General features: G+C 37.7%; 1 protein-coding gene across 1 annotated transcript in view; it reads right to left on the bottom strand.

The window, feature by feature from the left end:
• Positions 1-8,264, bottom strand: part of LOC132307241 (two pore calcium channel protein 1A) — a 64,184-nt gene extending 55,920 nt beyond the window's left edge. Inside the window, exon 1 of the mRNA XM_059804951.1 lies at positions 7,991-8,264. Within this exon, the coding sequence (XP_059660934.1) occupies positions 7,991-8,140 (150 nt within the window). The 5' untranslated portion in view covers positions 8,141-8,264. The remainder of the gene's footprint in view (positions 1-7,990) is intronic.
• Positions 8,265-13,024: the final 4,760 nt, after the last annotated feature.

The raw sequence follows: 13,024 nt of genomic DNA on the forward strand, positions 1-13,024 counted from the left end.
CTGGACTTCGCCGGAGAAGAGGAGATGGATGAAACTTAGTGCCGACGAGGCTGGTGTGGGCATAGACGAGAAGGTCTTTCGTTATCTACAGTGCTGTGCTGATGTTTCAAACAAGTCCCTACTAGTCACTGCTCGGACAAAGGGAAGAAGCTCTAGACTCTCATCTCGGGACTCTCACAGACATAGCCATGTTTATAGATGGTCGAGAAAAGATAAACAGAAATGAACCTCTACTAATGACCCAGGTATGTCCTCTGTTATTCATTCCCAGAGTTCTCTTACAGCCCCTCCTCTTCCTCTCCTTCTTGTGGAGCGGTGAGAGGCGATGTTGAGACGACAATGGAGAAGAGCAGTGTGTTGTCAGTTGTGCCTTCGGCACCTGCAGTTGAGCATGGTTTGGTTACGGATAGGAAGGATGCCAGCAGGTATGTCACTTCAGTGCAAGTTAACCCGCATGATGACAGGGTTATGGTTTGTGTGGGGAGAGATCTTCACTTTTAGCTGTCAAATGAGTCAGCTATGGCTCTACTCAAAGAACTCCGCCTTTATGTAGCCTTGAAAGGCCTTAACTGCTTGCCATCTGTAGGGGCTGAGGAGAATGAGTTGGTCAAATTCGTTAGTAGTGGAATAGGAACTACACTACTAATTCTGATTCATTGACAGAGTCATTTGAATTAGGACAAGATAATGAAGAGGAGGTGGCTACTAATCTAGTTTACATCCAACAGGTTTGCTCCAATGAGTTTGTCCCTTGGCTGGAGAATGATTATTCTGAAGTGATTGAGGAGGAACCATTGGCAGTTGTGAGACCTGGTTGTTCAGGAACAGATGTTGATTTGGGAAAGGACTAGGTGGTCGAAAATATAAGAGCTACAAGTGAGTTGTTGGGTGTTTCATCGGAGGGGAATAGTGACCTGACACTATCCATTCTTCAAGCAATAGTGGAAGCAAGAGGGGTTGCTGTGACTGAAGAGATTGTGAACACGAGGCCTATATCATCCTGGAAAGAGGCACAGGAGGTCAAGAATATTATCTCTGAAGTCAATTATGAAGGGAAGAAAGGGGTGGTAAGGGAGAGGGGAAGGACTAGGAGCAGGAGTTTGAGGAAGGGAGGAGGGCAGATCATCTTATCTGGTTATTAATGAAGCTACGCATCTTATCTGGTTATTAATGAAGCTACGAATTATTACTTGGAATGTTCGTGGTCTCAACGACCCGAATAAAAGGAGAGTGGTAAAGGTAGCTCTAAGGAAGTAAGGGGCTCAGGTTGTTTATTTGCAAGAAACCAAGTTGGCATCCATTTCTGATGGGGTGGCCAGGACTTTATGGGGAGGAAGGTTTGTGGAATGGGAGGACTTGAATGCTACAGGTACTTCGGGCGGAATCTTAGTTATGTGGGATTGTAGATGGTTGTCTAGGATGGATGTGTGGGTGGGGAGATTCTCTGTGTCTTGCAAGTTCAAGTTGGAAGAGGACAATTTCAGATGGGTTTTCACTATGGTCTATTGACCGGTTGTTGATATTGATCAGCCTTTTTTCTGGAAGGAGCTAAACTACGCTCAAGAAATGTGGACTCTTCCTTGGTGTTGGGTGGGGATTTCAATTCTGTTAGATTCCCATTAGAGAGGTCCACAGGAAGAAGGAGGTCTTCTGAAATGGATCAATTTTCTGACTTCATTGACGAGCATCTTCTCATTTCTCTACCAATGGAAGGTGCAGTCCATACATGGTCAAATGGCAGGACCCAGTCACTTTTTCAAGGCTGGATCGTTTCTTGATTTATGGGGAGTGGGAAGAGAAATTCCCGGATATCGTTCAAGCAGATTTTGCAAGGGTCACATCTCATCATGTTCCTTTGGTTTTGGATTACGAAGGTTTGTGTTCTTGAAGGTCTCCGTTTCGATTTGAGAATATGTGGCTGAGAGCGGAGGACTTCCAAGGGAAAGTTCAGTCTTGGTAGGAAGGAGTTGTTATAGGCTCGTCTAGCTTCATGTTAACTACGAAGTTAAGGGCTCTCAAATTCGATCTTAAGAAGTGGAATAAAGATGTTTTGGGAATCTTGAATGGAGGAAGAATAGAGTCCTTGCTGATTTTTATGAGATTGATCGTCTTGAAGAGGCGGGTGGGGATGTGGAGTTATTGTGTTCTAGAAGAGCTTCTTGTCAGGCAGTTCTTGCTAAGATTGCTAATATGGAGGAGATATCATGGCGACAAAAATCCCGGGCTCTTTGGTTAAAAGATGGAGATCATAATACAAAAAAATTTCACCGACTTGCTAATGCTCATAGAAGGAGTAATCATATAGGACGTATTCGGGTGGAAGGTGTAGAGATGTGGAGGGAGGAAGAGGTGCGAAATGGGATTGCTTCTTTTTATCAGAAGCTTTATACCGAGCCGCTAGCTTGGAGACCTAAACTTGATGGTCTACATTTTGAGGTTATTTTTGAGATAGACAGGGAGGGGCTTAAGATTCCTTTTACTGAAGAAGAAGTTCTAAAGGCTTTATCAAGTTGTAACGAGGACAAAGCTCCGGGGCCTGATGGGTTCACTATGCGGTTTCTAATGGAAAGTTGGGCGATTGTGAGAAACGAGTTGATTGGCTCTTTTCAGGAGTTTCATTGTACCGGCGCCTTTGAGAAGTCGCTAAATGCATCCTTCATTACCTTTATCCCTACGAAGAGAGGTGCTTCTGACATTAAAGACTTCAGACCTATCAGCTTAGTGGGTTGTATCTACAAGCTCATGGCTAACGTTCTTGCTCTTAGGATGAGGGAAGTAATGGATGGGATTATATCAGATTCCCAAAATGCTTTTGTCGGAGGACAGCAAATTCTTGATTCAGTTCTTATTGCAGGCAAATGTGTGGACTAGATTGAGAAGTGGTGTTCCTGGAGTCTTATGCAAACTTAACATTGAGAAAGCGTATGATCTTGTGAATTGGAATTTCCTGCTTTATTTGCTACAGAGAATGGGGTTTGGAAGTAAATAGAGGATATGGATTGAGACATGTCTCTCGTCTGTCAAGTTCTCTGTTTTTGTGAAAGGGTCTCCTGCTGGTTTCTCTGGGTGTACTCGGGGCTTAAGACAAGGAGATCCCCTGTCGTCTTTCCTTTTTCTTATTGTTATAGAGGGATTAAGCAGACTTTGCGAAGGGCAGAGGATCTTGATCTTATTAAGGGCTTTATGGGGGGAAGAGATCCTGTCCATCAGATGGAGGTCTCTCATTTACTTTTTGTGGATGACACCCTGGTTTTCTGTGATGCTGATGTGTCTCAGCTTAGATATTTGAGGTGCATCTTGGCCTGTTTTCAGGCTGTTTCTGGTCTGAAGGTCAATGTGGCTAAAAGTGTGCTTGTTCCGGTTGGGGATGTTTAGGATATTTCATCTTTAGCTGCAGTCCTTGGGTGTAAGGTGAGTTCTTTTCCCATTCTGTATTAACGTTTGCCTTTAGGGGTCTCCTTTAGAACAGTGGTACCTTGTGATTGATCGGTATGTGAAGAGATTGGCAGGATGAAAAAGCAATACTTGTCTAAGGGGGGAAAAGTTACGCTTATAAAGAGCACTCTATCGAGCCTTCCCACATATTTTTTATCTACTTCCCACATATTTTTTATCTATGTTCCAAATTCCATGCTCTGTTGCTGCTAGGATTGAAAAAATTCAAAAGGATTTCATTTGGGGCGAAAGGGGAGAAGAGTTTAAGTATCACCTTGTCAATTGAGAACAAGTTTGCAAGCCAATGAAATTTAGTGGTCTTGGTATCAGAAGACTGGTTCCCTTTAATCAAGCTCTTTTGGGAAAATGGCTATGGAGGTACGGGAGGGAAAGACATCGCCCTTGGCAAAGGCTTGTTTCATGCCAGTATAGGGAAAAGAATGGTGGTTGGTCTACCCGTCCGGTTTCTCTCATGGGAGGAATAGGGCGTGGAAATCCATTCGAAAGGAATGGGATGTTTTTTCTACCCACATCAGATTCAAAGTTTGCGATGGCAGATGTGTTTGCTTTTGGGAGGATCTTTGGTGTGAAGACCGGCCTTTATCTAGTTCATTTCCCATATTATACAGTATTGCAGTTGATAGACATACCTACATAGCTGACTGTTATCAGCTTGATAGTAGTGGGATTATGTGGGACGTGCACTTTCAACGTTCTTTTCAAGATTGGGAGTTGGACGAGGTATGTGTTTTTCTGGATTTGTTGTATCAACAAGAGGCAGTTGGCAGAGGTAGTGACGATCTGACATGGATTCCCTCTTCCCATGGTAGTTTCGAAGTTCGATCCTTATTCTTATGTCTTTCTGATTTTGATATCGTTGATTTTCTGTGGAAGACCATCTGGCATTCTATGGCTCCAACTAGGGTGGCATTCTTTGTTTGGACCGCTGTATGGGGTAAGATCCTAACGATTGATAATCTAAGGAAAAGGGGCAACTGTTTTGTTAACTGGTGTTGCCTATGCAAACAAGATGGTGAGTCAGTTGATCATATTCTCATGCATTGTCCTATGGCGAGCGACTGTTGGAATCTTATCTTTTATCTGTTTGGTATGCGCTGGGTTATGCCTCGTTATCCTAAGGATTTGATTCATGCTTGGAGAAGATGCCGTGTGCGAAGTCGTGTTCACGATTACTGGAGAATTGTACCACGTTGTGTTTGGTGGTGCATATGGAAGGAGAGGAATAGTAGAAATTTTCGAAGGGAAAGAGTCATCCATGGTGATTCTGAAACTTCACATCATTCGCTCTCTTTTCAGTTACGTGAAAAGGAAGTCCTGTTCCTCTCCCGATGATTTATCATTTTTTTGGATTCTTTGGGGCCTTAAACCCCGGTTCCACTTTTATATAAGGGACGCGTTCCTCTCTTGAACGGCCTTTTTATTCAATTATTACTTATCAAATATATATATATATATATATATATTTCATAAATATTATTTAGAAATTAGAAAGTTAACATATAGACTTCCTCCTAAACTAATTGACTGACAAACATGGGTAAATGCCTGAGAATGCTAAAAGTATAAGCAGTTAGAATTGAAATTAATATACCTAATTCTGACCTATTCAAAAGTCACATATGCCACAAGTGACATCAGCCAATTTATGCATGCCCTGCATACGAACACACCTTCAATGTGTTTTGAAAAATGTTTCAGTTATCATAATTCATAAAACAAACAACCTCAAAGGGTCTATTATTCTCAGATTATGGCCATAAGAGGATTGAAGATGTGCTGATGCAAATTGGATTGTATCTGCAAATTAAGGTCTACTACAAGTAGTTTAACTTGCACACTTTGTGAGATATAAAATTTGTATTTGGCGAATTTCGTTGTCAAAACAAGTCCGATCGAGTTTTAATTTCAAATTCAAGATCGGAAGCAGAATAGTTGTTAGTGATCAATAGCTTGACAACTTTGAAAAAAGTAAGAACACCACCTTTGGAAGTTAAGTTAGAAGGTAAGGACACTTGCAAGCATTGCATGTTTTCAAAAATAAGCGTTGCCGAAATTTTTCTAAGTGTAAAAGCCTTCAGTTCAAGTCTGGCCAACTTGAACCGGTTCAAGGGAAGTTGAACCGATTCAAGTGTTAATACTTCGTTTTTAAAATAACACACTGGCCAACTTGAATCAACTCAAAGCTGAACCGGTTCAAGTGTTAATACTTCTTTTTTAAAATAACACACTGGCCAACTTGAACCGGTTCAAGTTCTACACCAGTTTTTGGTTACTTTGTTTCCTACTCTGTTTTTACTTCCTATTATGTATAGACTTTCTTCTAAAACCTTATGCACGAAATTGACTTTTTTCCAAGTACAATTAGGGTTTCAAAAGTCTATATATTAACATATTTTCTCACTTAGGGTTGTGTTGCTTTTTGCATAGAATTCTGGTTTTCATTAAGAGCCTTATTGTGAGATTTTTAAGAACATACACACTATATACACACGAGTGAATTAGGGTGTTATTCAAATCCTGATCGTGTTCAAGTCTATTGAAGATTACATCTACAACGATCGAAGAAAGCATATTTTATTTCTTCTACAACAAATCCAGATTCGAAGAAGAATTTCCGATCACACTTTGAATGGATCAAGGCGCTTGCGGAATGTTGTCTACCAGCAATCCTTCTACAAGGTTCGAGGCATAAGTCTAAAGTCGAGAGTTGTTAGACGGAAGTCGCAAAGTCAGGGAAATTCAGCGGATTGAGTCTTGGTAGAGTGAAGGGGTTTGAGTCTGAGTCAAAGTTCAGTGTACTTTGCTTCATACATAGTGGATCGTTTTATGCTTGGGATGGCGCACAAAACCTCGAGATTTTCCAATTGGTTTCCTCGCTAAAAATCCGCTGTCACTCTAAACTTTACTTGCTTTCAATTTGTGTGTGATTGTTTAAATAAACGGTAATTTTAGTAGAGTAAATTGGAATAAGAAACACGTGATTAATTCCTCTCTAAAACAGTTTTTAAAACTCAACTTTCCACATTCTATTCCGCTACACAACTCACACACTTAGTAGTGCGTATTAGGCAACTTAAGAAGTAAGAAATAAATAGCTGTTGCTGAACTAATGAAGGATTTATGTATTTAAGTTACACCCTCTCTAATAGCTCAAGCTTTTGGAGTAGATGGTTGTTAACATAAACCAATGCAAAGGCTAAACTTATAACCATGTTGCAAAAAGTGTGAACACTTGCAGGGACGAACTCATAAACTCAAGCGAGGGGGGGCAATATTGAATTTTTTTAATAATTTAATGGGGTCAAAGGTAATATTTAGTAAGTATATATATCAAAATGACAAAAATAGTAGGGTAAAATAGTGAAGGAAAAAAAAATCAGGGGGGCAATTGCCCCCCTGGGCATACCATGGGTCCATCCCTGAACACTTGGCCTTTGCTGAACGCAAAGAGTTATATTGCATGAAAGCTTCATACCTTGGCCTTTGGTAGATGCAAAGAGTCATATTGAGTTGCATACCTTCACCTTTGGCACCACTGACTATAAATAGACAACCATTCTACGATGTGGATGAGGATCATGTGCTAGGCAGAGACCAGATATGCTTGGCCCTATGCCACCAATTCGACAGTTGGGTTAGAAATGGACTTCACATCTAGAATGAGCTATCAGTTGAATCATGTGTAGACTGGGTTATATTGAGTTGCATACCTTCACTTTGGTACTACAAACTATAAATAAACAACCCTTCTATAATGTCGATGAGGATCATGTTCTAGGCACAGACCATATGCTTGGTCCTATCCCACTATTTCGAAAGTTGGGTTAAACAAACCTCTGATTCCTCATGGAGGAGTTCCATTTCCAGATATGCTTGTCAACGAGATTAATCCCCATCTATGGAATTTCAAGCTAGCTCAAAAGAAATTGCAAGAATTTATTGCTAAATTGATGAGATCTCTGAGATCCACCCAAATCTACCCTTCGTGTTAGCATAGCTTACATAGGAATCACCCCAAGGTATGAGATACCGATAACCACTTCGCTAACTATTACAATGAGTTCGATAGTTGTGACTTCCTATAGAGGAGATTATGTCAGACTAAACGATGGTTACAATGCAACTTGCTAACTTCGGTGACTTTTTCCTTGTCAAGAACTACCTTGTGGTATAACTCAGAAAGGAATTCTAGTGAATCCCACAATCCAATCTGTTGTTTTTTGCCATGTAATCTACCTACTAATTGTGAAATAAGTTAGTAGAAATAGTCTAATCATATTTCTGGAACTATTTCAATTAAACCCAATTTGTCCGTTACATGAACCATATCTTCTATTACCATAATTTATGCTAAAAACATTTGATTCATATCTTCAAAATCAGTAAAATGGGGATATAATTTCACGAATCAGTAATAAAAAATAAAAATAAAAAAATCATAAGAAGCAAAGAGTTTCAAAGTAAAAACTAATCATAAGAATATCTAAACATATATGAATCAATGAAGTAAGTGACAAATGGGAAGTAGAGTGACCAGATCAACGAGTGCCGCCGCCCTCTGATAACGAGAACCGTAAGCGATGGCGTCTGACCTCCGTTTGAACATCGCCGGCCGATCTCTCCGTCCACGGGAACTTCCACCACCATTACCGCTGTTTTCTGCTCTGATCAGAGGTTTCTCCATCTTGTCTAGAGAGAGAGAAGAAAGAACAACAGAGTGACAATGAAAACGGAGACAAACCACCCTTAAAATCTTTTCACAACGCGCGCGCGAGAGAGAGTGCGTGGACTGTTTATAGCAATTATGTTCATTTAAGAAGGAAGAGACGATCCATGATTAGAAAGCAAGCACGTTAGATGCGAAGTGGCACCAGAGATGTGATGTGATGTAATTACGAAATTACCCTCAAGTTTGGAGAATGACGCGGGAATCGCGGACGTGGAGATTTGGATGTCGGCATGGGGATATTTACGATATTTATCTAAAACCGAATGTGACAACTCACAAGTCAAAACAGAATACGTGGATGGATGATCCGGTATTTTATAATGTGAATGCCACTTTGGAATTTCAAAGGGTGATAGGTGGGCTCAGGAGAATTTTTTGTTTGTCGTCCCATCACGCAAAGATTGTGTACGAAAAAGTACATGTACGTCATCCACTAATATGGATTCTCTACTCTTTGCAACTTTGAATCCTACTTTAAATACCGAATACAATAAAGTTGGAAGAACAATTATCCATTCCATTGAATTAAATTTTCTCTAATATCAAATTCAACACTCTATTCTTTGCTCTGAAAGTAATTCGGAGTATAACTTTTATTTGACAATATAATATGTATTTAAATGTATTGAATTCTCTCTTTAGTGGTGTTAAAGTTTGTATTCAATAGTATTATAACATTGTAATTTAGTGTGATGTATTGGATGGATATTGTACTTTGATATTGTTTGGCCAAGTGAAAAGGTGGAAGGGGCAGGTGTGGAAGGAATTCTCAAGAATCTAATGGAGATGGAATATGTCAAATTATACTCCAAATCTGGCCTTGAGAGACTTGGAAATCAGACAATTGTGGAGAGTTTCGAATGACTGCTATCGCTAGGTTTTTTTTTTATCTTTGTGGAAAAGGATTTCGGGAATGAAAAAATAGAATGAGAAAGGTGGAAATGCTTATTGAAAGTGCTGGTGGAATATTGAAATGAACTTAATTGAAAGTCTGAAATTTATTAAACTAGGAACTGAAGTACAAATGCGGGAAATTAAAGGAATTGAAATACATATGTGGGAAATTAAAGTACTTGAAAAGTAAAATTACACTAAGAAAATATAAAGTGCATTAACTGAAATGAAGAGTAAATGAAAATAGGAGTTTTTTTATATGTTCGGAGAATGGAGATTCCCTTTTATTTTGTCACATGTCATTCCAATTGGATGTAACTACTTCCCTCTTTGGCCGATACATATCCTTACTTGTACCAAATGGCTTCCTTTGATGAAGCCACGTATTGCTTTATGATTGCACCTTATCTGCATATCACTCTTCCAGTTGGAAATGCTCACCACGACAACATTTCCAACTGGAAGATAGTTATGCTATAAACGGATTTAATATTGTATATATTTTTTAATAATTATTACATGCAAGGGCGGAGCTAGTGTGTGTTCAGGGTAGGGTTTTTATTTTATTTTATTTACATATTTATATATAAAGGAAATCCTAGCTCCCCCTGGTTACATGTGTGCTGTATTTTGTGACGCAACTATATTGCATTGGGACGTAACTGTGTTCTACAGTAATGTAGTTGTGTTACACAAGATGTCAAGATCCTTTTAGAGGAAGGAATCCGAATTCATTGTCTTGAGGGGATCATGATGTCCAACTTCTCAACATGCACCAGTGAATCCAGTGAGAGCATTCGCAACAGGCTCTTTAGAGCCCAATTTCAGCGAGCAAATGGACTGTTTGAAGTCCAGCGGGCTAGCTATAAGTCTTGGGGCCCACTAGTGATCGCGAGGCGGGTCGCAGTCTGCAGCGAGCCGACCCGCGATCGCTGAATTTTTTTTTTTGTTTTTTGTTGCATCAAAACGGCGCCGTTTTGGGCTGCCGCTATTTTGTCTTATTAGCCAGTTAAGCACAGTGCTCCAAACAAGGCACTGTTTGGCATAATTTTTTTTTTTTTTTTTTAAACCTAAAAATAGGTTATTTTTAGCTCCTTTTAGGAAAAAAAAATTAAAATAAAATTCATTAAAATATATATATATTGTTTAGGCACTATTTATTGAAAAAAAAATTTATTTGGGCCAAAAATAAATTCAAAAAACTTTTGCTTTCTTTTTTTTGCTTTAATTTTTTTTTTTTTTTTTGCTTTAAATTGTAATCCTTATTTTCTTATTCCAATTCATTATTTTTAATCCTTATTTTGTAATCCTTAAAAAAAAAATTATTTGGGCCAAAAATAAATTGAAAAAGCTTTTGTTTTTTTTCCTTAAAATTTGTTTGTTTGTTTTTTTTTTTTGCTTTAAATTGTAATCCTTATTTTCTTATTCCAATTCATTACTTTTAATCCTTATTTTGTAATCCTTAAAAAAAAAAATTATTTGGGCCAAAAATAAATTGAAAAAGCTTTTGTCTTTTTTCCTTAAAATTTGTTTGTTTTTTTTTTTTTTTTTTTTTTTTTTTGCTTTAAATTGTAATCCTTATTTTCTTATTCCAATTCATTATTTTTAATCCTTATTTTGTAATCCTTAAAAAAATTTATTTGGGTCAAAAATAAATTGAAAAAGCTTTTGTTTTTTTTCCTTAAAATTTGTTTATTTTTTATTTATTTTTTTTGCTTTAAATTGTAATCCTTATTTTCTTATTGCAATTCATTATTTTTAATCCTTATTTTGTAATCCTTATTTATTTTTAATCAAAATTTAAAAATATAGTCATTTTTTTCTTTCAAATTTTAAAAATATAGCAGTTTAGGAAAAGTTAAAAAAAAAATTTTAATTTTAATTTTTTATTATTATTATTTTTTTAGAGCGAAAATTCGGAGAGCCTGATGGAGTGCATGTTTCTGGAGAGCAAAAACTGCTGACGTGGCTCTTGGAATTGCTAATGTGGCTCTTGGAAAAGCTGATGTGGCATTTTTAAAGAGGCAAAATCCGGAAAGGCTAGTGTAGATGGCCTGATACGTGGTACTTTGGAACAAAATTACTTTTGAGTCTTTTTTGAGTAAATCATAATGTTAAGGACTAAAATGATATTTTAAAACTCAAAATAAAAGTGTAATCTTGAGCTAAAGCTAGTCACAAGCTTGAAATAAAATTAATAAAATTCTGAGCTAGCATTAGCTCCATTGGCAAGAGGTTTTTGGTAATTTTGAGCCAAATTTGGCGATTGGGTTGTTTCAACGGGCTCACCCAAATTTTGGCAATCGCGGATTAGTTTTAGCGACCCAATTAGAGAGTCATGGGCCCGCATGCGATTGGGTTGTTTCAACGGGCTCACCTATTTTCCTTTTTTCGGCCCAATCCACTGTAGCCCTTAGCTCAGAATTGGGTTAAGGGCCTGTTTGGCTAAAAAAAAGTCCCAAAAACTAATTTTTAAATTCAATTTAAAATATATATATATATATATATATATATATATATATATATATATATATATATATTTATGCACACCCCTTGACATTAAAAGCCATTAAGCCATTGTTTTTTGGTCCCAAAATGAACTTTAATTTTAAAAAAATTAAATTTTCCTATGTTTTCACCTCTATAAATAAATGCATCAATTGATAAGCTCCATTATATTGTTTACAATATTGTATACATTAAAAAAATTAATTTACTAAACATTTTTATCAATAAACCAAAATAAAACATTACATAATAAATACTATGCTGAATCAACAAGGCTAATGAGGAGCATCATGAATAAGATGAAGAATTTAAGTCTGACAAAGGAAAAGATCGTGATGAGGAAGCCATTGAAATTTCGAGATTAAATGTAGTGATGATGAGATGAACCAATGACTCTTTATATAAGATAAAAAATAAACATTATTGTTAGAAATATTAAAATATTAAAAATATTAATATTTTTTAGAGTGAAAATGCAACATTGAAGCACATGTGATAACTAAAATTTGAAGAGCACATGCGATAACTAAAATTTGAAGAGTCCAAAATACTGACGTGAGTTCAAAACGTTGACATGACTCTTGCAAAGACTGCCATTGGAGATGCTCTAAAAGCATAAGTGATGCGATTTTGAAATAAACAGTTGAATTTGGAATCGAAACGGTTACCACCTTGAAGTACAGGTGGTGCAAAGTCGAAACGAAATTGACGCAAAATCAAAATAAAAGTGGTGTAAACTCATAAATAGAACATTACCCAGCATAGTGTTAAAATAAAGGGTAATTTACACAGACCTCCCCTATGATTTGCCATAATTATAGGCGGTACCCTTCCTGTTCCAGAAATTACGCAGACCTCCCCTATTTTTTAAAATATCCTACATGAACCTCCCTTATCTGTGACGGACCGTTAAATACACTAATGGAGCTGTCGAAATTACTAAAATACCCTCTCCTTGGCATATGAAATTACTAAACTACCCATCAGCTTTTAATTAAAAAAATATATATTCTACTCAAGATGGAAGCTTTCTGTTTTTGGTCATGAACATCACAGCTCTACATCCCGTTAGTTTGGTCGTATTGTTTTCCGATTTGGCTCTCTGTTTGGTCTGAACGGGAACTAAAACACGCCGGACCGGTACTCGCTACTAGGTCAGACCAAGCTTACCGAAAGAGGTTGGACAAAGCTCGTCGTTTGTTCACCGGAGTCGCATGCATGTCTTGCAACTCACTGGATGGTCACCAAAATGGGTCTCATTGTTATGGGTTTTGCTGAAATTGCAGCTTGCCGGATTTCTGTCACCGAAACTGTCGTTCACCTTAACTAAGACATGCTAGGGATGTTCGGTCTTTGATTGCAACTCGCCGGACTTGTTGCTGCAGAATGAAGATCATCGAAAAAGCTGGATACTTCTGAAGTAGAGGTGCGCTGGTT

This window comes from Cornus florida, unplaced genomic scaffold, assembly GCF_030987335.1.
Source record: "Cornus florida cultivar Cherokee Brave unplaced genomic scaffold, ASM3098733v1 CherokeeBrave_3.0.0_Hap2_Chr05, whole genome shotgun sequence".
Classification (NCBI taxonomy): domain Eukaryota; kingdom Viridiplantae; phylum Streptophyta; class Magnoliopsida; order Cornales; family Cornaceae; genus Cornus; species Cornus florida.